Source organism: Hemiscyllium ocellatum, chromosome 24, assembly GCF_020745735.1.
Source record: "Hemiscyllium ocellatum isolate sHemOce1 chromosome 24, sHemOce1.pat.X.cur, whole genome shotgun sequence".
Taxonomy (NCBI): domain Eukaryota; kingdom Metazoa; phylum Chordata; class Chondrichthyes; order Orectolobiformes; family Hemiscylliidae; genus Hemiscyllium; species Hemiscyllium ocellatum.
Genome location: NC_083424.1, coordinates 58,951,798 through 58,976,958, shown reverse-complemented (window position 1 = coordinate 58,976,958; position 25,161 = coordinate 58,951,798). Strand labels below are relative to the sequence as shown.

The following is a 25,161-nucleotide window of genomic DNA, read 5'->3' as shown; positions in this document are numbered from 1 at the left end:
CTCCGTTTAATGCAATAAATTCAGGTCTGCCTTTTCAACATATTTACACTTTTTGTGCTATTGCTCTGGTTGCTGCTACTCCGTTGGTTTTACCTGTCATCCAATTTTGCTTTGCACTTTTCTGCCGTTGGTCCTTTATTTCCCCATAACCGTTCCCTGACCTCGCACCGCCGGAGCGAGGCGCTAACGGACACAACGTGGAGGCGGGAACAATCTGGGAGGCGGGACCTGGGCCTGGCCGCTGCCTCCTCGTGGACGGGCCGTTGACGAGGGGCCGGCCTGGCTCGTTGTCATGGCAACAAATTCCGGAAACAAGAGGCGCACTGCGGGCCTTCGAGCGGAGAGGGAGAGAGAAGATGGCGCATTACCGGGTAAGGAAAGGAAAGGAAAGGGAAACGGTGGAGACGGCTGGGAAGAGTCTGGAGTGGGTACAACCCGGGAGGAGCGGGAGTTTGGAGTGAGGATCACTTGAGGAGAGCCAAGGAACAGGAACGGGTTGGGGGTAACTCTGGGACAACCCAATGGGGTCCGGGTCCGGAGTTAGGACGACGGGGTTTATAGGGGAGGGTCTGCAGTAGGAGTGACTGAGTTCGGGGCGGTAAGAGGGTCTGCAGCGGAGATTACTGGGTTTGACGGGAAGGGTCTGGAGTGGGGACGATGGGGTTTGTGGGGGAGGGTCTGGAGAGGGGATGAGTAGGATTTTGGGGGTAGGTGACGGCTGGAGTGGGGGGGAAGGGTCTGTTATGGAGACAGCTAGTTGTGGGATGGGGGGTGGGAAGGGTCTGTTGTGGGGATGCCTGGGGTTGTGGTCTGCAGTGAGGGTGACCTGAGGGGGGAGACAGGGGAAATGGAGAATGGCAGAAGGAGAAGTTGGTGCCATGTGCTCGAGTTCATAAGTGGGATTGGGGGGTGGTGGGTGAAATTGGGTTTTGTGTAGGGTAAGTGGGTGTAAGGCAAGGGTGAGTGAATGGAGTGAGGTAGGCTGAGGCAAGGGTGAGTGGGGGTCAGATGGAGTGAGTTGGGTGGGATCAAGGAGGATGTTTGAGGAGGCAGTGGCAAGAGAAAGTATGGTGTCTGGGGGGAGGAGAGTAGGGTGGTGGGTGTTGGATTTGACAAGAAGGACTGGGGGAGAGAGAGTTGGGATGACTGTTTGTTTTTTTTGGGTGTCTGGATGTGGGGACATTTGGGGGTCTGGTTTTGTTTGCCTTTTATCTGAATGGTATGGCAGTGGTGTGGTGAGTAAGTTTGCAGATGATGCCAAAATTGGTGATATTGTGGACAGTGATGAAGGTTATCTAACATTGCAAAGAGATCTTAATCATTTGGGTCAATTGGCTGAGGAGTGGCAGATGATGTTTTATTTGACTAAATGCAAGGTATTGCATTTTGGCAAAACAAACAAGGGCAGGAATTATACAATTAATGGTCAGGCTTTGGCTCCTATTGTAGAACCGTGAGATTTATCAGTTCAAATACATAATTCTTTGAAATTTGTGCCTAGTTAAGATATTTAGCAGGTTTACCTTCTTCACTCAGGCCTTTAAGGATGTTATGTTAAAGTTACTGATAATCCTAGAATGAAAGGAGATGCTATCCAGCCTTACCTTTATAACCTTGAAATTCAATGTGGCTCTGTCCCTTCCCCTTGCCAAACTAATTTAAGTTTCTCCCAGTGGCATGCACAAACCCACGAGAAAATGGCCCCCACCTGAACCAGAATGGGGGTTCTTCTGCTTGATTAAAGTGGATTCCGTACAGTGTGGAAATAGGCCCAACAAGTCCATACCGACCCTCCAAAGAGTAACCCCCCCCAGACCCATTCCCTCTGAGGAATGCACCTAATACTGTGGGCAATTTAGCATGGCCAATTCACCTCTTTGTGACTGTGGGAGGAAACTGGAGCACCCAGAGGAAACCCACGCAGACACAGGGAGAATGTGCAAACTCCACACACAGTTGCCCAAGGCTGGAATCAAACCTGGGACCCTGGTGCTGTGAGGCAGCGGTGCTAACCACTGAGCCACCGTGCTGCCCCAAAAGGCTCCATCTTCCACAGAAACAGTTCCTGTCATTCAGGAATCTCAACCCTCCTTGCTGTACCAAATCTTGAGCTGAAAATATGTTGCTGGGAAAGCGCAGCAGGTCAGGCAGCATCCAAGGAACAGGAGATTCGATGTTTCAGGCATAAGCCCTTCTTCAGGAATGAGGAAAGTGTGTCCAGCAGGCTAAGATAAAAGGAAGGGAGGAGGGACTTGGGGGAGGGGCGATGGAGATGTGATAGGTAGAAGGAGGTCAAGGTGAGGGTGATAGGCTGGAGTGGGGTGGGGGCGGAGAGGTCAGGAAGAAGATTGCAGGTTAGGAAGGCAGTGCTGAGTTCGAGGGAATTGACTGAGACAAGGTGAGGGGTGGGGTGGAAATGAGGAAACTGGAGAAATCTGAGTTCATCCCTTGTGGTTGGAGGGATCCTAGGCAGAAGATGAGGCGCTCTTCCTCCAACCGTCGTTTTGTTATGGTCTGGCGATGGAGGAGTCCAAGGACCTGCATGTCCTTGGTGGAGTGGGAGGGGGAGTTAAAGTGTTGAGCCACGGGGTGGTTGGGTTGGTTGGTCCAGGTGTCCCAGAGGTGTTCTCTGAAACATTCCGCAAGTAGGCAGCCTGTCTCTCCAATATAGAGGAGGCCACGTCAGGTGCAGCGGATGCAATAGATGATGTGTGCAGAGGTGCAGGTGAATTTGTGGTGGATGTGGAAGGATCCCTTGGGGCCTTGGAGAGAAGTGAGGGAGGAGGTGTGGGCGCAAGTTTTGCATTTCTTGCGGTTGCAGGAGAAGGTGCCGGGAGTGGAGGTGGGTTGGTGGGGGTTGTGGACCTGACGAGGGAGTCACGGAGGGAGTGGTCTTTTCAGAACGCTGATAGGGGAGGGGAGGGAAATATATCCCTGGTGGTGGGGTCCGTTTGGAGGTGGCGGAAATGATGGCTGATGATACGCTGTATATAGAGGTTGGTGGGGTGGTAGGTGAGAACCTGTGGGGTTCTGTCCTGGTGGCGGTTGGAGGGGTGGGGATCAAGGCGGAGGAGCGGGAAGTGGAGGGGATGCAGTGGAGGGCATCGTCGATCACGTCTGGGGGGAAATTGCGGTCCTTGAAGAAAGAGGCCATCTGGCCTGTACAGTATTGGGACTGGTCCTCCTGGGAGCAGATGCGGCGGAGAAGGAGGAGTTGGGAATATGGGATGGCGTTTTTACAGGGGGCAGGGTGGGAGAAGGTGTAGTCTAGGTAGCTGTGGGAGTCAGTCGGTTTATAGTAGATGTCTGTGTTGATTCAGTCGCCCGAGATAGAAATGGAAAGGTCTAGGAAGGGGAGGGAGGAGTCTGAGACGGTCCAGGTGAATTTGAGGTCGGGGTGGAAGGTGTTTGTCAAGTGGATGAACTGTTCAACCTCCTCGTGGGAGCACGAGGCAGCGCCGATACAGTCATCGATGTAGCAGAGGAAAAGGTGAAGGGGTGGTGCCAGTGTAGGGGACACTTTCCTCATTCCTGAAGAAGGGCTTATGCCCGAACAGTTGAATCTCCTGCTCCTTGGATGCTGCCTGACCTGCTGCGCTTTTCTGGCAACACATTTTCAGCTCTGAACTCCAGCATCTGCAGATCTCACTTTCTCCTCGAAGGTACCAACTCTTGAGCCAAGCATTCACCTGACATTCTTTTATTTCTCTCCTCACTAGCACATGGCACTTGAAGTAATCTGGATATCTTTGAGATCATCCTCTTTAGACTATTGCTCAGCTACCTAAATGCCTATCCCTCATTTCCAATGTCATTGGTAATGATGTACTACAACCTCTGTCTTGTCATCCTGCAGCCTCTGTGGCATCCCTGACCCTGGCACAGAGGTAATATCACCTTGGAGTCATTTCTGCGGCCACAGAAATGTCTGACTATTCTTTAAACGAATCCCTATCATTGTTGCTCCTGCTTTCTTCCCCCAACTCCTGGACAGTCCAGCTGCTTCTAGTGCTAGAAGCTTGGCTCTGTCTGCGCTTTCTTGAGGAACCAATGCTCTCATCAGCTTCCAGAATGGAAAACTGATTTGTGGGTAGGACCTGGGGTGGGGAATCCTGCACTACCTGCCTGTTTTTCCTTGACTGCCTGGTGGTCACCCATTCCCTTCTTTCCTCCAGTCCCTTGAGCTGCATTGTGACCCCCTTGGAGCTCATGTTTCTCTGTTAGGAGCATTTCCTGCGCACACGGTATCTGGAATGCCTGTTGGGTCCATGGAGGATAGGAATGGAGTCAAGGAGCTATCATAGACATGTCATATGCATGTACCTATTAGTGGCATAAACACATTATTCTTCTTGTTTTCTCCAGGCTGGTGATTCCCGTAGAGAGCAATTTCGTAGATACTTAGAGAAAGGTGGTGTACTGGATACACTTACAAAAGGTGAGGTGCTGTTTTCGCTCTTTTTGTTCATTTGTGGGATGTAGGTGTTCCTGGCTGGGCTAGTCTAGCCTGTATTGCTGTCATTGTCCCTGAGGTGTGGTGGTGAGCTGCTTTCTATAACTGCTGCATTCCGTGTCCTGTAGGTGTACACACACCATCTTGTTAAGAAGGGACTTCCAGGACTTCCAGGATTTTCACCTTGTGATACCGATGGAACAGTGTTTATATATACTAATTCAGGATGACGTGTGGTGTGAAACGGATCTTGCAAGTATCTGTTGCCCCTATTCTGGATGTTGGTTTCAAGGTGGTGTCTAATGAGTCTTGGTGAATTTCTGCAGTGCATCTGAATGCCTTATTGTATTATTATATAAATATGAAACATCCTGGGGAAGTTCATTGATATCTTAGGCAACAAAATCAGATGCAGAAGTCCCCAGTGGTAATATTTGGGCAGGTATTGAACAAATCTTGGAACATTGAAGCAGATCTTAGGTACATCTTGAAAGCAACAATAATATGACCCTTTCTCTCATGGTTTTTCTTCTTAACTTGGTTCAAGGGGTTGGCATTCTGGATGCCCCAGTCAGGTAATCAGTGATTCAACAGCTGAGCAAATGATCTATATGGATTCTTTCAATGTAGGAGTATTAGAGCAGCTGCCTTTTCAAATAGTCAGTCCAACAGGTCTGCCCTTTTGGGTGGATACACAAAGGATGCAACTTGAAATACAGGCAGGGATACCTGACTGGTGGCCTGGCCAATATTAAGCCGTCAACTGACACCATTAAACAGATTACCTGATGCTTCTCATATTGCTGTCAGTGCAAACTGGCTGTGTGCAAATTAGTTGCTGTGTTTCCTACAGCATAAGAATGCCAACGAAAGGTATTACTGAAGAGCGATACATTGCCCATGTTTCTTGTGTTTCACGAATTGGGACTGTGTGAGAATCCCAAATTTCCAACCGTCACAACAATTTGTGACATGAGACTGTCCCCATGGCAACACATTGGCCAGTGTCTAATTACAAACAAATCAATACTTTTTTTATCCTGTCATATAAACTGTTGTGGTAGTCTCGGCTCGCCTAGGCCGCTGGACAGGACTGCTCCGAGTGCTATCTTACAGGAGCCGAGTGCTGGTCGTAAACCAGCTGGTGGCCGCCATGCTGTGGTACCGGCTGGTCACTTTGGTCCCTCCTCCTGGCTTTGTCGCTGACATCCAGAGAACGTTAGTCGACTTCTTCTGGGACAAAAAGATGCACTGGGTCGCTGCGCAGGTTCTGAGTCTCCCCATTGAGGGGGGCGGTCAGTCGCTGGTGTGCGTCCGCACCCAGGTCGCGACCTTCCGCCTTCAGACCTTGCAGCGATACCTTTACGTCGAGCCTCCTCCTAGGTGGTGCTCCCTGGCGACGTATTTTTTCCGCCAGGTGCGTAACCTCAACTACGACACGCAGCTCCTGTTCGTCGATCGTGACGGTTTGGAGGTCGCCCTCAAGGTGCTGCCTGTCTTTTACCAGGACCTGATCACTGTCTGGAACATGGTCGAATCGCGTCGCACCTACCCTCCGGCAGGAGTAGCGGCTGTCGTCAGGGAGCCGTTGCTCAGGAATCCGCACCTCCGTGCTCGCGGGTTCGAGTGGCTGTCGGAGGGGAGGGCCGTGGCGGCGAGGGTTACCAGGGTCGGGGACGTGCTGGGTGCCGGGGGCCTGGGCTGGACGTTGCCGCAAGACATAGCGAGCAGGGCAGCGGTAGACGTCCAGTACGTGGCCACCGGCATCCGACGCCTTAAAACGGCGGTGCTCGGACCCGACGTAGTGCACCAGTTGGAGGACGCTCAGGTGTGTGGTGGGATCCCGTCCGCGCTCACCCCTGCCCGGACGGAATTTCACATGGGCCCCAGGGTCCCGTACTTCCCGCGGGAGCCTGTGCCCCACAACCTGAGCCGCCTCCGAAATTTTAATTTTGTCCCCTTCAAGGACGTTAAAAGGCGGGCCCTGTACCGACTGCTGCTGCACACCGTCCACCTCTTCTCCCTCATCCACCGCCCGGACACGCCCTGGCGTGCCCATTTGCCACCGGGCGGTGGGGATCCCCAGTGGAGGGCCCTCTATGCTGGAGTCCTCCCCCTTTCTCTCGGGGATCTGGGGTGGAGGGTGCTGCACGCAGCAGTCCCCTGCAACCGCAGATTGCGGTGGTTCACGGACTTCCAGCCCAATTGCTTGTTCTGTGGTGCTGTGGAGTCCGTGGACCATGTGTATGTTGGGTGTGGGCGTTTGCACTCCCTTTTTGATTTTCTGAAAAATCTCCTCCTCTGTTTTTGGTTGCACTTCAGTCCCACGCTCCTGATCTTTGGGCACCCGGTGCGGAGGAGGGAGGGCAGGTCTGAAGACCTCCTTGTGGGTCTGCTCCTGGGCCTGGCCAAACTGGCCATAAACAGGTCCAAACAGCGGGCCGTGGAGGGGGTCGTTAGGGCCGACTGCCTGCCCCTCTTCCGCGGTTACGTTAGGGCCCGGGTGTCCTTGGAGAAGGAGCACGCGGTGTCCACCAACACCCTGGAGTTGTTCAGGGAGAGGTGGGCGCCGCAGGGAGTGGAGTGCATCATTTCCCCCTCCAACGCTATTTTAATTTAGTCCTTGCCCTCCCCTTCACTGTTTTGATCACACAGCATTGCCCTTTAATGTGAAGGGCACTGCTTGTCACAGGCCACTCGGGTGTTTTCCTACTTTTCCTGGTGGTGGAAATTGAATAAAAAAGAAAAAGAGAAAAAAAACTGTTGGGCGTTGGAGTCACCAGTTGCTGAAGAGAATTGTTACTTGAGGCAACAATTTCCACAGTCATAATCATGGCCTAAATACTCATGGCAACCAGATAAGATAATGAAGTGCCTCACGGAAATCTTAGTGATGAAGGAAAGACTTGTTACTTAGTAAAGTATAATTGGGAAAATCAGAACCAATTTGCATATTCAAAGTTCCCATAATCAAAGTAATTGCCATTACATATTTCTATGTAGGTATACTGAAATTGTAAATGAAACAAACTAACAAGTTAATTTTAAGGAATTTAGCTGAATTCATTTAGACGAATGGCTGTAGATAGTGGTGAGAAGCCCCATCCCCTCAGCAGATACCAAGGACCTACTGATGTATAACAAAAGGTGTAAACCTTTTCAAATGACACTGGAAAACAATTTTAAAAATCTCACAACACCAAGTTATGTTCCAACAGCTTCACCTGGAAGCGCTAGCCTTTGAAGCGCTGTGGCTGCAGAATATACTGCACAAGCTCCTGATGAAGGAGCAGTGCTCCAAAAGCTAGTGTGAGCAGGCAAACTTGCTGGACTATAACCTGACATTGTGTGATCTCTAACTGTGTGCACCCCAGTCTAACACCGGCACTTCCACATCATGGAAAACAAAATATTGTAAGGGGGCAATTGCAAAACGTTAGTCATACTTGACCTACTCTTGAGAAATTAGGCAGGGCAGGTGACTGAGGTGTCGGTGGGGGAGCACTCTGGGGCCAGCAACTATAATTCTATTAATTTTAAAATAGTGATGGAAAGGATAGACCAGACCTAAAAGTCCAAGTTCTAATTTGGAGGAAGGCCAATTTTGACAGTATTAGACAAGAACTTTCAAAAGCTGATCGGGGCAGATGTTCACAGGTAAAGGGACAGCTGGAAAATGGGAAGCCTTCAGAAATGAGATAACAAGAGGCCAGAGAAAGTATATTCCTGTTAGGGTAAAAGGGAATGCTGGATGACTAAAGAAATTGAGAGTTTGATTAAGAAAAAGAAGAAAACATATGTCAGATATTGACAAGATAGATCCAATGAATCCTTACAGTATAAAGGCAATAGGAGTATACTGAAGAGGGAAATCAGGAGGTTAGAAAGGGGACATGAATAGCTTTGGCAAAAAGAGTTGAGGAGAATTCAAAGGGTTTTTACAAATACATCAAGGACAAAAGGTAACTAGGGAGAGAATAGGGCCCCTCAAAGATCAGCACAGTGGCCTTTGTGTGGAGTCACAGGAGATGGGGGGAGATACTAAACGAGTATTTTGTATCAATATTTACTGTGGGAAAGGACATGGAAGATATGGAATGTAGGGAAATAGATGGTGACATCTTGAAAAAATCTCCATATTACAGAGGAGGGAAGTGCTGGTTAGATCCCCAGAACCTGATCAGGTATACCCTGGAAGTCTGTCTCCCCAATATTTAATGGGAGGAATTAAAGCAAAAAATATCTGGACATGCTCACCCACCCACCTGTCTGTGGAGAAAGAGTTAATATTTTGTCTCCGTTTTGAGACTAACAGTATTTAAAAACAAGTTCTTCTCTCACTCCTTATTTTTTCCCCCCAACCCCCTGCCAAACTTAGTTGAAAGAAAACATTTCACATTTTAAAACTTTCATTGTGAGGAATGGCTAAGAGCTCTATTGAGCAAACTACAGAGAGGACCATTTCCCCTTTTTAAATTAGTCACCTTGTTACAGGATTGCAGCCCACAGTTGCTCCCAGTTTCAAATGGACTCCTGTACTCCCAACTAATTGTAACTGTGAATGACTGTATTGATGTACTGTTCCCAATTTTCAGAGTTCCTGAAATCCACCACCAGCTGGTAAAGCCTTTTCCAATGATTCTCCTTTCCTGACCATGCCAGAACAAATCTCTTACTCTAGAAAATTGCAGGATATGTTTTTTTTGACTAGAGAATGCCTCTCCTGCTTCTGACAATCACAGAATCTCAAGAGGCCATCAATTCACTGTCCTTACACAGGCTGTAATTTCTAGTCCGGCTCTATCATCTAGTGTTTTATCCCCAAATCCCTGCACTCCATTACGATCCAAAAAAAAACTATCCATTATTCTCTTGAATACCTTAACTGAACTTCCTGCCTCCAAGTTTTAGGCAGTGGTCTCCAAACCCTAACTGCTCCCTGTGTGAACAATTTCTTTTTGCATCATCCTTGCTTTGTTGCATGTCACTTTAAATCTAAGGCCCCTTGTTCTTGTTTCTTTTGCAAGTGGAAATGGTTTCACTTAATCTTCTCTGTCCAATCCGCTCATGATTTTGAAAACCCCATTCAGATCTCCCCTCACTGCCTTCTCTCCAGGATGAACAGTCCCCAACTCCCATCAATCATAGTTGAAGTTCCTCAACCTGGAGCCATATCTCGTAAATCATTCCTGCATCGTGTCCAATCAACTTGATTACTGAATGTGGCACCCACAACTGTACACAGTACTCTAACAAATGTCTTGTGCAAGCTCAACATCACCCTCCTCGCTTTCATAATCTATGCCTCTTGTGGCTCAGTCAAAACCAACTTTTTTTTTCTTATTGCTGAACAGCGAACCTGTTTTCTGCCCACAAAGTTAATTGATTTGAAGAAAAGGTCAGTAATCTGATTTTCATAATGGTTTTCTTTATCCCATCCCTGCGCAGTGTGAACTCCTTTGTATCCAGGAGTAAATAATTTATTATTCATGATTCCAGACCCCCTTCCTCTTAGAAACAAATAGATGGTTAATATCATTAACAGTTTACAAGTTGACACCTACAACACCTTTTCTAGGGTTTGGAAGATTTAAAGTCTGTTTATTGTAAACTCAGGATGTTTCCATTGTCCACAAGCAGTAAATAGTTTGTGAACGAACTCCTATTTCATCCCTTTCTTTTAGCTTGTCACCTCTTCTGTCACCATGACCTCTTCTCCTCTGCCCTCCCTGCCCATTCCAGTGAGACTGTCTGTTCTTTCAAGTCTGGCAGTTAGATGCACCACTCTTGCCATTCTCACGTTCTGATCACTTAATCTGAACTATCAGCTTTCCTAATCCGCCACCCCACCCCACTACCACTAACAACAACTATTGAAAAAGTGCTGCCCCCTCCACACTTCACTTTAACTCTGGTAAAGAGTCATCTAGACTTGGCATTAGACTGCTGTTTGACTGTAGCTGCACCTGACCTGTTGTGATTTCCAGTGTCTTGTTTTCAATACAGATTCCTGTATCTGCAGTAATTTGATCCTATACCTTTGCTGTCAGTAAACTGCAGAACCGGCAACTTACCATGTTAAACCTACAGCTCCAATATTTAATGATCTCTGAAACCAAGTCATTACAATGGTTTTGAGTTGAACACCACTGTTCTTTGGAATTCTGCTCCACAGGCTGCTATCGAAGCTGATTATTTCCAATATTTTTAAAATCTGATTTCTAGCATCTGCAGGAATATTTTGGGAGATTTCTGCTCATTTAGTACTGAATGTTGAGTACACTACTTGTTAATGTGCCAACGCCAAAGGTCAAAGTGCAGAGAAATGAAATCCTAAGACTATTTTTGGATTATGTTGCTAAGAGTGATGTGTAAATTTAGACATTTGAGGGGTCATTGTTGTAAATGCTCCTCTGGGTATTGCTTTATATCTTCACCTGCTTCATCAGAAATCTTTCTTCTGGCATGAGATCAAAAATGGATGTTCATTGAATGTGCATTTAGTTCCATTTGTGACACCTCAGATGTTGAAAGCATGGGCTACCTCATTAGGGTAGATTGGTTAAGATTATAGTAACCAGGGTCTTCCCTCATTTTTGTATTCTTGCTGTCTGGTCTAGCCCCAATCAAACAGATATACCCTTCAGGGCTCAATGCTACCAAAATCTTTTACAAGTTACATTGATATTTGCTGCAGAGTACATTCTGTGCCTTAAAAGCCATGGAACATGTGCGATAGTTTAATCATAGTACCTTAAAATTTTGGTTTTTGTTTTTGCATTTGCATGCTGTTATAGTATTTAGTGAACGTATAGAATTGAAATGTTATGTTTTTCAGTGCTGGTTGCCCTCTATGAGGAGCCGGAGAAGCCCAACAATGCAATGGAGTATCCTTTATTGCTCGAAGAGGAACGGAAAACACTGACTTCATTCAGAAAGTCTGCTGTTGAAAAAGCTGTGACCTTGTTAGTTCATGCTTGAGGTGTAGATACTGCTGCTAGGTCAGCATTTATTGCCTGTGCTTCACTATCCTTATCAAATTGGTGTGAGTGTGCTGGACTTGGACTATTGTCATGTTTAAGATAAATTAAGTGACCCATTCCAGAAGGCATGTAAGAGCCAACCACGTTAAGTTAGAGCTGCACACAGACTAGACTGGTTTAAAATGGCTGACTTCTTCTATTGAAAGGACTAAAAAGTAACCAGTTGGATACTTAGAAGATTCAAACAGCTGCGTGGTCAGTTTCACTGATTCTAGATTTTTTAATTTTCCAATTTGATACAAATAGAAGAAGGCTGGCATTTCACACAACCAAATTATCTCCAGATAGAACAAGATGACTCTGTGGTTAGCACTGCTGACTCACAGCAGCAGGGACTTGGGTTTTATTCCAGTCTCTGGCAATTGTGAAGTTTGCACATTCGTTTCATGTCTGCGTGGGTTTCCTCCAGGTGTTCTGGTTGCCTTTTAAATGTTAATTTACCCATTTCAACCACTTCAGCAGGCAGCTTATTCCATATCTTCACCACTGAGTTTTTAAAAAAAGCAAAAGGTTGCCTCAAGTTCCCATTTATTCTTTTCCCCTCTAACCTTAAACTGATGCCCTCTAGTCCTTGATTCCCCAACCCTTGCATTCACTCTATCCATGCCTCTCATGATCTTATGAAGTGTATAAGTTCATAAGATATAGGAGCAGAATTAGGCCATTTGGCCCATCAAGTCTGCTCCGCCATTCGATCATGGCTGCTATGTTCTTGAATCTCATTTTCCTGCCTTCTCTTAGATCTGTTCAACCCATTACCACTTAAAAATCAGTCTTAACTTCTCCTTAAATTTACTTAAATTGCTGACTGAAAGTACATTTGCACACATTCCTGCTTCCAACTGGTTTGTAACTAGGTGTTCTCTCCTGCTTGAACAAACAGCTGTGTAAACAGCACTCCCAGTGAGTCAGGCAATCCTTCAGTATTTGGAGAGGGGGAAAAAACTTTTAAAATTCACTTCAGTCCACATTAAAAAATATGGAAAAATAAATATATTCTTTACGTTGGGGCTTAATTGGCTTATTCAGCCAAGTTGAGGGTTGCCTGCAAATTGTCATGTGTGCTGTAGGGCAAAAGAAGTGATTGTGCAAAAAGGTGCTAATGTGGTGAGCAAAGATGCATAATTTTGATCTAGAGAAGCTCTTAAATGGCAGTCAAATTTGTTACCAGTCACTGCTGGCTAAACAAATTGGAGCGGAGATTTCTATTGAAATAAAGAAGCTAGGACTACTGTCAGAATCCTGCTAGAGCATAGAGTCTAGCAGTAGCCATTGCCTTCAGCAGATTCCTGATCTGAGCTTTCCATGCTGTAAAAGGGCCTTGTAGCCTATTGTGGTGACACCAGACATCAAGCACTTATCCATTCTAGTCTCACCTTAGCATTTGGCCCAAAGCCTTCTATGCTAAGATGTATCAAGTGTTCATGTAAGTATTTACAAAATGTTGTTGTGATGGCTTCTGCACTCCCACCCTTCTTAGTCCCAGATACAGACTGGAAACCCTCTGTGAAACATTCTTCCTTCAATCCAAACCTCCTACATATTACCTTAGATCTATCGCCCTGGTTCTTGAGTCATCTATTTATGGAAAAGGATTCTTACTGTCCACCCTATCTATGCCTCGGTTAATTTGTACACTTTAGTCAGGGTGGACCTCCTCTTCACACCACCTTCCACCCAGTCTTTCCTGCTCCAAGAAAAACTAAACTCCATCCTATCTTTAGTTGAAATGCTTTCGCCCAGGAAACATCCTCTGCACTCTCGAGTATAATCACATCCTTCCATATTGTGGTGACCAAAACTATATACAATACCCCACCTTTGGTTTAACTCCAATCTTGTCTAGCTCCATTATAAGCTTCCTATTGAGTCACATAGAATGGTATGAATTGTTTTGAGAATAGCATCTATGCTGCTTGGGTTGTTAGGCGTATGCCAAGGTGAATTCTCAACTCAGTACTTCTGGCTGAAGTTCACAAATGCTTCAGGCTCGACTTTTCACTGATGTGCTGGGTTTCCCAATCACTGAGAATGGGGATAATTAAATGAGTGGACAGGCCATAAATGTCTGCCACCACAACTGGATGTGGCGAGACTGCAAAAGCTGGATCCTGTTCATTAGTGTGGGAAAGCTTACTCTCTCATTCTATTAACACTGGGCGTTTTAGTGCTGTGTTTTAGTTTCACTAATTGACATCTCATTTTGCTTGGTTCTGCTCTTGGTAGGCTCTCCTGCAGTCTTTGAACTAGGGTTGATTCCCTGCCTCCATGGCAATATTAGAATGGGAATATGATGGGCAATGAGGTTTTATTCTGGTTTAACACAATTCTGCTGTTAATGGTTCACGTGTCTCATGAGTCTCCAGTCTGGAATTGCTAGTTTTGTTTAAAATCTATCCCATTTAACAGGGAGGTAGGGCAGAGAAGCAATTTTGGCAAAAATAAGCAGAATAATTCAGGAAGAGACAGGGAGCTTAACAGTAGTATCAAGCCATTTATTTATCAGACGCTGTTAAGGTAAATGGGAAGATGTTAAAGCTAAAGGCATTCTATCTGAATACATGAAGTGAGCAATAGAGAAATGTGAAGAGATGTCCTTTGGAAGGTAAAGGAAGAGGTAATATAGAATTCTTGCCCGAAACATTGAGTTTACTGCTCCTCAGATGCTGCCTGAACTGCTGTGCTCTTCCAGCACCACTAATCTAGAATATAGATTTAATGGCAGCCTGAGAGATTGGGCAGGGATGTAAGGATTTGCATTTCCATTGGGAGTTGAATTTGGTGGGATACACAAAGTGTTGCTTTAAAAAAAATTATTGAAGCTTTGCACTGATCAGTGCAATGCACAAGAAATACCAATATAAAGAGAAAGCAGCTACAGTTTTGTAGCCATTACAGAGATTTGGATATCACAAGGACAGGAATGGTTGTTTGGATGTTCCAGAGTTTAGATATTTCAAAAGGAATAGGGAGGGAGGTAGAGGAGGAGGAGGAGGAGTGTATTGCAAATCAGGGATAGTACAACAGCTGCATCATTTGAGGAGGGTTTGAGGAGTCAGTATGAGTGGAAGTCAGAAACAGAAAAAGAGTGGTCACTTTATTGGGTGTTTTCTATAGACCCCCAATAACAGAGACATGAAGGAGCAGATTTTTGGAAAGGTGCAGAAGTAACAGGGTTGTCATGGGTGACTTCAACTTTTCTAATATTGATTAGAATCTCCTTTAGTGCAAATAATTTGGATGGAGCAGATTTTGTCAGTTGTGTCCAAGAAGGATTCTTAACTCTATATGTCTGTAGATAGACAGGCTGACTAGAGTGAAGGTTATACTGGATTTGGTGCTTGGCAACGAACCAGGTCAGCTGTCTGATCTCTCAGAAGAGCATTTTGGTGATGATGACAACTCCTTGACCTTAACTATAGTCGGAGAGAGCAATAGGAGCAGACTGTATGGGAAAGTATTTAATTGGGGGAGGGGGAATTACAATGCTATTCGACAGGAACTGTGGAGAATAAATTGAATAAGTATTCTCGGGGAAATGCATGACAAATGTGAAGGTTGTTTAAGGAGCACTTGCTGAGAGTTGAATAGCTTTGTCCCACTGTGGCAAGAAAGGGATGGGAGGGTGAAGGAACCTTGGATGATGAGATGTGGAACATCTAGCCAAGAGGAAGAAGGAAGCTTACTTTAAGATTGAGGAGGCAAGGATCAGAGAGGGCTTCAGAGAGTTACAAGGTAACCAGGCAGGAACTGAAGAATGGACTTAGGAGAGCTCGAAAGAGGCATGAAAAAGCCTTGGCGCAGGATTAAGGAAAACCCAAAGGTGTTCTACACTCTTGTGAGGAACAAGAAGATAGCCAGAGTTAGGATAGGGCTGATCAAGGATATTTCAGGGAACTTGTGCCTGGAATTGGAGGAGGTTGGGGAAGTCCTTAATGAATACATTGCTTCAGTATTCACTAGTGAGAGGGACCTTGTCATTTGTGAGGACATTGTGAAATAGGCTGATATGCTCGAACAGGTTAATATTAGGAAGGAAATTTTGAAAAACATGAGGATAAATTAGCCCCCCTGGGACAGATGGGATGTACCCAACGTTACTAGGGGAAGTGATGGAAGAGATTGCTGCACCTTTGGCAATGATATTTGTCCACTTAGGTAGTATATGATGATTGGAGGGTGGCAAATTCTCATTAAAGAGAATAGGGATAATTGTGGGAATTACAGACCAGTCAGTCTTATGTCAGTGGTGGAGAGGATTCTCAGACTGGATTTATGATTATTTGGAAAAGGATAGTTTGATTAGAGATAGTCGGTCAGCATAGCTTTGTGAGGTGTGACCTACCCCACATAAGGCTTATTTGAAGTCTTGAGGATGTGACAAAACATATTGATGAAGGTAGAGCAGTGGATGTGGAGTATATGGATTTTAGCAAGGCGTTTGTCACGGTTCCTCATGGTTAACTCATTCAAAAAGTTAGGACGCATGAGACGGAATTTAAGCTGCCTGGATACAGAATTGGCTGGCATATAGAAGACAGTATTCAGCCTGGAGCTCTGGTGACCAGCAGGGATCTGATGTTCTGGGACCTCTTCATCCAACTCATTTATAAAAATCATGAACAGAAGAAGTGGAACAGCAGGTTAATAAGTTTGCTGATGACACACAGGGTGGAAGACCATTATAGGTTGCAGTGGGACATTGACAGTATGCAGAGCTGGGCTGAGAAGTGGCAGATGGATTTCAACCTGGACAAGTGTGAAATGATTCATTTTGGAAGGTCGAATTTGAGGGCAGATTACAGTGTTAAAGGCAGAATTCTTGGCAGTGTAGAGTAACAGAAGGATCTTTGGGTCCATGTCCATAGGTCCCTCAGTTGCCACCCAAATTGATAGGGTTGTTAAGAAGACACATGGCATGTTGGCTTTCATTAGAAGGGGGATTGAGTTTAAGAGCTGTGAGGTTGTGCTGTATCTCTGTAGAGCCTAGATAGGCCACACTTGGAATATTGTGTTCAGTTCTGGATGCCTCATTATAGGAAAGATGTGGAAACTTTAGAGAGGGTATAGAGGAGATTTACCAGATGCTGCCTGGATTGGAGGGTATGTCTTATGAAGAAAGGTTGAGGGTGCTAAGGCTTTTCTCATTGGAGCAAAGAAGGATGAGAGATGACTTGACAGAAGTGTACAAGATAAGAGGTGTGGATAGCCAGAGATGTTTTCACAGGGTGGAAATAGCTATCGCAAGGGGGCATAATTTTAAGGTGATTGGAGGAAGTTTTGGGGAGATAGGAGTGTAGGTTTTTCAAACACAGTTTTGGGTGCATTCCATGTACTGCCAACAGTGGTAGAGTCAGATTTATTAGGGACATTTAAGTGACTTTTGGCTAGGCACATGGTTGATTAGTAAAATGTAGGGTATGGACGTTAATTTGATCTTGGATAAAAGGCTGGCACCACATTGAGGCCTGAAGGGCCTGTACTATGCTGTACTGTTCTAAGTTGTATGTTCTTAACAATGACTTGCCAATTAACTAGCATTTTACACTCATCCAGTATAGATGCTGTCTGTAAACTCTGGTCACGCTGTAATTAGCGTGTTTCAAAGGAGATTGAGGAGATTTGCTAGAAGTTAGTACAAGGTTGATTAAGGTGGACAATAAAACGCTGATCCCATTTGCTCTTCCTTCAAGAAGTAGGGAACCTAAATGTAGGTTTTGGAGTAGCTGTAAGGGGCTATGAGGATTCAATTCTTTCTGCATTGAGTGATAATAACCTCAAACCTTCCACCTACCAGGATGGTGAAAGCAGTGACTTTCAGTAATTTCAAAAGGAAATTGAATAGAATTTGAGTGAAATAAATTTGCAAGGTAAGTTTGCTATTTCATTTTAACTTCCATGACTTAATTTCCTTGGAGGCAAACAAAAATTTAATTTTTGAAATTGTTATTTTGTGCTTCATGAAGCTTTTTGTCCGCCTTCTATTTTACTGCCTCCACTTTCACTTACTTTAAATCTGTCGTCATTCATGGTTTTTCTTACTAGCTAGTGATGGATCAGCAAAGAGATTGAATCTGTTGCTTTAAGCTTAAAGCATCAATTTCAGAATAATTAAATGCAACTTCAGTGCATTTTCTATTGCAATATTTTAAACGTGGTGTGGTATGGTAGAAACAAAAGAACAGGAAATTTGACGTTTCTGGCATAAGCCCTTCATCAGGAATGAGGAAAGTGTGTCCAGCAGGCTAAGATAAAAGGTACGGAGGAGGGACTTGGGGGAGGGGCGATGGAAATGTGATAGGTGGAAGGAGGTCAAGGTGAGGGTGATAGGCCGGAGTGGGGTGGGCCTGGAGAGGTCAGGAAGAAGATTGCAGGTTAGGAGGGCGGTGCTGAGTTCGAGGGAATCGACTGAGATAAGGTGGGGGGAGGGGAAATGAGGAAACTGGAGAAATCTGAGTTCATCCCTTGTGGTTGGAGGGTTCCCAGGCAGAAGATGAGGCGCTGTTCCTCCAACCGTTGTTATGTTCTGCCGATGGAGGAGTCCAAGGACCTGCATGTCCTTGGTGGAGTGGGAGGAGGAGTTGAAGTGTTGAGCCACGGGGTGGTTGGGTTGGTTGGTCCGGGCATCCCAGTGGTGTTCCCTGAAGCGTTCCGCAAGTAGGCGGCCCGTCTCCCCAATATAGAGGAGGCCACATCGGGTGCAGCGGATGCAATAGATGGTGTGTGTGGAGGTGCAGGTGAATTTGTGGCGGATATGGAAGGATCCCTTGGGGCCTTGGAGAGAGGTAAGGGAGGAGGTGTGGGCGCAAGTTTTGCATTTCCTGCGGTTGCAGGGAAGGTGCCGGGGGTGGAGGTTGGGTTGGTGGGGGGTGTGGACCTGATGAGGGAGTCACGGAGGGAGTGGTCTTTTCGGAACGCTGATAGGGGAGGGGAGGGAAATATATCCCTGGTGGTGGGGTCCGTTTGGAGGTGGCGGAAATGACGGCGGATCTGACTATTAAAAGGTGCATTGTTTCTTTCCTTAATATTGTTAGTTTTTTGAAACAGCATTTGGGAACATCAGGCCCCGAGACTGCAGATGTAGAAACACTGCGACTTGAAGTGATAGAACTAAGACAGAAATATGAATTGCTGCTGGAAGAAAATAAGGAATTGAAAGCGAAGGTAATGCACTATGTTATGCGGTATATGGAGTACCTGTACCCAGTTGCTCAATGTTTCCCATTGTGTAAAGCCCTTTTGAATTATTATATTGGTTTTATCCAGTTTTCATCAATCATTTTCTTGAGTTTATAAGACTCAATAGGCAGAATACTAAGATGGATGAACTGCATGCTCAGAGATGGAAGAAAATAAAGCAAGTTCTTACTATCATTTTGCTCGACTAATCCGTGGACTCTCTCAGCTAACTTGATTTAATCTCCTGCAAGGACACTTAATCTCCCTGCTCCTCATCCATGCATCTGTTCAAATGATATAACCTTCTCAACCAAGGATTGCCCTACCTTGCTATTTGAATCTATTTCAGACACGTGTTCCTTTTCCCCTTTCTTTCAGAGTCATGGTGTGATTCCTGTTTTGCCCGAACAGCAGTGTTCCTCATGTTATCCTCTGCCATTTCCACCATGTCTAGTGTGATTCCACAACCAAATGCATATTCCTTTTCTCCTCTATTGATATTCTGAAAATCCAAGTCAAATCCTCAGTCACCCTAAAAACTTGGTACTTTCCGACAGTATTTTTTTCATTAAAGCTCCGGAATTGCAACACTTGTCCTATTGTCTCCTCACCTGCCATCATCCTATCCATCCGCCTTATACTTTGCTATTTCAGGAGTTGGTAGCAATTGTAGCAGCAAGTAAGGTGCCAAGGGCTCTTTCTAAATGCTGCTGAGTCAATTGTTCTGTAATTCATTCTGGGGGCACCAAACATGAAATTAAATATGAAATTATCATATATACTTGTGTAATAGTTGGTTTTGTTTTATTGTCTAAGGTTAAATTTATGGGATCAACTATTACATGGATACTACTTTTGAGGGGCTGAAATTCATGCCCGTCAAAATTCATATTGTATCATTAGCAGAAGTCCAAATGATCTTTAAATAAAGAGAAAAAACAATGAATTATAGTAATTCTGAAAACCCAGAGTAGGACACAACAGCCAGCAGACTGGGACCAAAGTGGAGCAGCCAGAAGACTGGAAAGCTGGGGTGAGACATGACGACGGCTGGCACACTGACTCCTAAACGTTGATCTGTTGTCTGTGAAGAACTAGGGTTGACTTTTACATGAGATATATGGAAAATTCCAGGTTACTTGGCCAAAAATAGGGAGTCAACTATTACTCGAGTATATGTGGTATATTGCAATTTTCTTTATACTTTACTTTGCATAGCTGCTATCCTGTAACTCTCATCTCACCTAAAACACCTTCTGTATCTTATCCCTTTTGGTTTGTGCCCCAACAAACCTTAAACCTGTGTCCTGTTTTCTGGGCATACTTTTTGTTTTCTCTCTCTTTCACTAACTTTAACCTCAGAGTCAGACACTCGTATAGCACGGCGACAGGCCATTTTGCCCAGAGAGGTCCGTGCCGACCAAAATGTCCATCAACACTACCCCCATTTTCCCGCACTTGGCCCATATCCTTCTAAACCTTTCCTAGCCATGTAATTGTCAGATTGTGTTTTAAATGTTGTTAATGTACTGCCCCAACCACTTCTGCTGGCATCTAATATGCGTACCACTGTTTTTTTAAAAAAGTTGCCCCTCTGGTTCCCTTTTATTCTTTCCACTCTAACCTTTAGTCCTCGATTTCCCCAACACTGGGGGGGAAAAAGACTTGAGTGCATTCATCCTATCCATGTCTCGTGATCCTATAATTTGGAGATGCTGGTGTTGGACTGGGGTGTACAAAGTTAAAAATCTCACAACGCCAGGTTATAGTCCAACAGGTTTAATTGGAAGCACACTAGCTTTCGGAGCGTTGCTCCTTCATCATGTGGTAGTGGAGGGCTCAATCCTAACATCCAGAATTTATAGCAGTGTGATGTAACTGAAATTATTATACATTGAAAAATTGATTCTGTTAAGCCTTTCATCTGTTAGAATAACATAGTTTCACTTTCATGTGTAAATCACAAAACCTTTTTATAAAAAGTTGTATTCTCAGATTAGCTGTTAACAATGGTGATAGCTAGACGTTGAAGGTGTTAGCCCCCTGTGTTCTGTCTATGCCATGATGTTTAGGTTGATTCTAATCTTAAAAACTGGGATAGTGGAGCTTTACATGAATACATGCAGTTTTTGAGTAAAGTACAATGTAACCCTACAAGTACAAATTCACCCCTCAAAATGTGTGTGTATGTGTGTGTGTGTAGTGCAATGGTGATCACCTGTAATGTGACATGAACCCAAGGTCCCAGTTGAGGCCCTCCCTATGGGTACCAAACTTAGCTATCAGCCTCTGCTTGGCCACTTTTCGCTGCTGCTTGTGATTTGTGATTTACACACGAAAGAAGTGAAACTATCATCTTATTCTAATAGATAAAAGGCTTAACAGACAATCAATTTTTCAAAGTAAAATTTCTGTTACATCACACAGAACTTATAGCAAAAAATTTTCAGTGTGTTAGGATTGAGCCCTCCACAACCACCTGATGACGGAGGGACACTCTGAAAGCTAGTGTGCTTCCAATTAAACCTGTTGGACTATAACCTGGCGTTGTGATTTTTAACCATGATCTTATATACATCTATAAGATCCCCCTCAGTCTCCTAGGCTCTAAGGAAGAAAGCCCTAGCTTGTCCAACCTGTCCCTATAACTCAGAGCTATTATATTTCTAGCTTTTGTCCTAAAAAAATCACAATTAATATTATAAACTCTTTAACTACATGCACAAAGACCACTCTGACCACAGCTAGCATACTATAGACAGTTCTACTCACCAGAATATATGAAAAATATAATCATACCAGTGGTGGTACAGAGAACACTTGTGTGTTCTGTATGGTATGGAGAATTTTGGATTGATATGACACACAGGTTAACTATTGCTCACCACCCCAGATCCAGTCTGGGAATCAAAATCAGTCAAAATATGCCCTGTTGGGGAGAGGTGTTGAATTGACATAATATTCAGTTTTCAGTGTCAAGAGATCTAGATTATTACATTCAGTACAGAAAGTGATTTTCATGCAACTTTTGGCTTAATCAAGGTGGTAGAAACCAAACCCTCCCCACAAATTTCACAAACCTGTCAATTGTGATGGCTGCCCAACCCTGTCCCCACACATTGTTAGCCTCACTACGCCAACTCTCTGACCAGATGTCTTCTCCACATTTCTGCTGTGTACTAATTATTCTAGAACCGATTTGTTGTTGTCCAACGATGAAATAATTTGTTTCCCCGGCCTGATTGCTCACTGATTGCCTTCTGAAATTGCCCTAGCAAGCCAGTTAAGAATCAACCACATCACTAAGTCTGAAAACAAGTACAACAGATTTACTTCCCTGAAGGAAGTTAGTGAACTAGATGGGTATTTATAACAATTGACAGTGGTCATGTGGTTGCTATTAGTCTAGCTTTTTAAATTCCAGATTTTTTATTGAATTTAAACTTCACCGTCAAACCATGTCCCCAGAACATCCAACTGGACTCTTGATTACTGTTTCATGATTACTGCGCCACTGTACTACCACCTCACCTGAGGTGTTTGGGAAAAACCTGAGTGGGTGTTTGAAGATATTGATTTATGAGATGGGGATACCTGGATTAAATATGTCCTTTTTTTTTAAGAACAGGAAAGAAATGTTATCAAAGGTCCTGGGCTAAACAAATTTGAGAGTATAACAACTTAAACTTGATTTTCAATCCCACTAGCAGGTTATGAAATCCACTAAATCTGGTTCTTTGTGAGTGAGTACTAGGAAAGCTTCTGGATTAAATTGGCCTCTTTCAGCACTCTAATTACATCAGAGGCACCTCTATCCAGACTAACAATCAGGTGATTCCAATGCCAAACAACATAGTTGGTCCTTAAAGATTCTGGTCAACTATGGATAGACAATAATTTTGCCAACAATGAGGGAATGGATGCAGTGCAAAACTAAACTCTTTAAGTTGATGGACTTAAGTTGATTTGTATGAACGATTTGGATATATGCATGAGGAATAATTTTTGAATAGATGAGGCATTTTTACTGTTAATCTATGGGAAGAAAGAGTTTTGCATAACTTGGGTCTGGGTTGGATAGTCTTTGGAGGGTTGGTGCAGACTCATTGAGCTGAGTGGCCTCCTTCTGTACTGTAGGGATTCTATTATCCTAGACAGCACCAAGTCCAGACCACCCAGCATCTCTCTGCTTATTGACATGCATTGGCTTCTGGTCCAACAGTATTTCTCTCTAGTTCTCAGTTAATCCCTCCATGACCATAGCCCTCCCTATGTCTCCAACTTCTGCTAACCTTCTAACATGCACAAGCTTATCTTTGGAAACAGTTTGGATGATAATTGAGTTTGGAACTGAAAAAAGATTATAAGGATAAAATGGAGTAGTGGAATTAATTTAGGATTGTTCCAGTAAAGAACTGCTGCAGACACAATAGCTAAACAACCTGTTTTCTATTGAAGTCTGACTTGTTGTCGTTGTTGTTGTTGTCGTCGTTTTATTACAGTAACTGATGACTTAAAATTAAAAAGCTATTTTCAAGTAACAGTGTTGGTGTGGTTCTGTTCTGTGATAACAAAGCATTGGGACACTGGCACAATGACACACGTCTCAAATCACAGAGGATGATGCATGTATGGAATGAGTTGCCAGAGGAAATAGTGGAGGCTGATACAATTGCAACATTGAAAAGGCAGGTGGATGGGTATATGAATAGGAAGGGTTGAGAGGGAAATGGGACTCGAATAGATTGGGGTATCTAGTCAGCATGGACGGGTTGGACCGAAGGGTCTGTTTGTGCTGTACATCTGACTTTCTAAATTTTATTACTGATTTTTTTTTTTCTCTCTCTCTGGAAGCCTGATTTGTCGGAGTGTCTCCAATCCAAAATTATGGTATGTTTTAGAAGGGGTTTTAACTTTTTGCCCAGTTTGGAGACTTCAGTTTCCTGTTCCATTTACCCCATTAACAGGGGCTTGTGTAGGACTGGTTACTTTACAGACTTTTATAAACCATTGCTCCGTACTATGGCTAGCTCTAGTGTCAGTTGATTCAATTCCAATCTCCTCTGCCAACAGGTGAATCTACTGGACAGTGTGAATTAAATGTTTAAAATATTTCATTTAGGGGTCAAATATTTGCAGGTCTTTCTCTTTTTGGTGGGGGGGGGGTGCGGCTGTTCTAGTAGAATATTTTAAAGATTTGATTCACGTTCTATACTGCTGAGTCTACATTGAATGCTGTTTAAAAATCCTGTTCTGGTTTGTGTATTTTGTAGAACAATTTATTTTCTGTCTTAAACTGCAAAACTAAAAACTATTTTATTGAGAGCAAAGCAGAATTTTTAGGTGTAATCTGTGACAAGGTTTTGATGTGTAAGTCTCTGGGAAGTTCATTTTAATGGCAACTAAAGTATTTCAATCTGTTGTTCACAGCTTGCACAGTTCGAACCCCCAAAAGAGGAAGGGCAACCTGAATAATAAGTCAAGACTTCCCGCATTATCAGAAGAACGCATGAAAGGGATCTGTTAAAATCATCTGGAGAATTGGCACCTATTCTGGGAGAAATACAGCCAATCCTTTTTGAGATTGCACATGCCAAAAAAAGTTACTTTCAACTAATGATGATGCCATGGTTTATGCCTGTCTGAAATGAAGCATTTGGAACTAGATATTCAGGATTTTTACAAAATGCATTTAAATTCTACACAAACTTTGATTCAGAAATAGCCCTTCAGTCCGTGCACATGTTTCATTCTTGGAGCACTGTTGGATCTTAAATTTAATATTGGCATGATGTTACCAGAGATCTGAGACAAATTTTAGTAACTTTGTTCGACCAAACATGTTTGTTAAAGTCATTTTGCACTTTGTGGGGAGCTATACTAAACAATTTTGTCTTGCACATCCTGTTAGTTTGGGGGCATGGAGAGATATTAGCTAGGGGTTAACAGCTTTAAGTAACATTAGGCCAATAGAATCTGCATTCTGTTCACAAGCCAAACTGAACAAGTGGAACTTGGCAGCAGTCAAGTTTGAATATTGACCTTGTTGGATGGTTTCTTGTCATTGTGCCAGTATTTTGGAGGAAAGCTGGAAATCAGGCAATGATCCACGAACACCACACTGAGCACTGATGCGTTTGATCAGCAAACTGTACTAATACTGAAAACAGGCCCATTTGGCTCACTTAATGTACAAGGTTTTTTTTCTAGTTGTACAGGAGTTCAATTTTTCCTTTTTTGTATTTACTCAATAAATTTTTTTGCACATCATTGATACGTTTACTGATTAAAACACACTGGATTGAACAGTATTAGAAGATTCCTGTTCAAGAAAGCAGACCCAGGATTTGTGTTCATAATGGAACTTACATCATAGAGACTGTCCTATCCCTCCATGTAACATTCTTAGCCCTTTAGTTGGAGCTATGCTTAAATCTGTTATTTTTCCTTTGGTAATCATTATTTTCTTTGCAGAATGAATTTAAA

General features: G+C 44.0%; 1 protein-coding gene across 1 annotated transcript; it reads left to right on the top strand.

The window, feature by feature from the left end:
* Window positions 1-265: 265 nt before the first annotated feature.
* Window positions 266-24,945, top strand: mycbp (MYC binding protein). The gene is made up of 5 exons (XM_060844117.1): window positions 266-371; window positions 4,366-4,438; window positions 11,292-11,340; window positions 18,531-18,660; window positions 24,106-24,945. The coding sequence occupies exons 1-5, from the start codon at window positions 357-359 to the stop codon at window positions 24,148-24,150; spliced, it is 312 nt and encodes a 103-aa protein (XP_060700100.1). The 5' UTR covers window positions 266-356; the 3' UTR covers window positions 24,151-24,945.
* The last annotated feature ends 216 nt before the right edge of the window (window positions 24,946-25,161 follow it).

What these genes read in the sequence shown, in the direction of transcription:
- mycbp (XM_060844117.1), top strand. An exon ending in AAGCCCAACAATGCAATGGA is followed by an intron (nt 11,341 to 18,530) that starts GTATCCTTTATT and finishes TAATATTGTTAG; the next exon opens with TTTTTTGAAACAGCATTTGG. An exon ending in ATAAGGAATTGAAAGCGAAG is followed by an intron (nt 18,661 to 24,105) that starts GTAATGCACTAT and finishes TGTTGTTCACAG; the next exon opens with CTTGCACAGTTCGAACCCCC.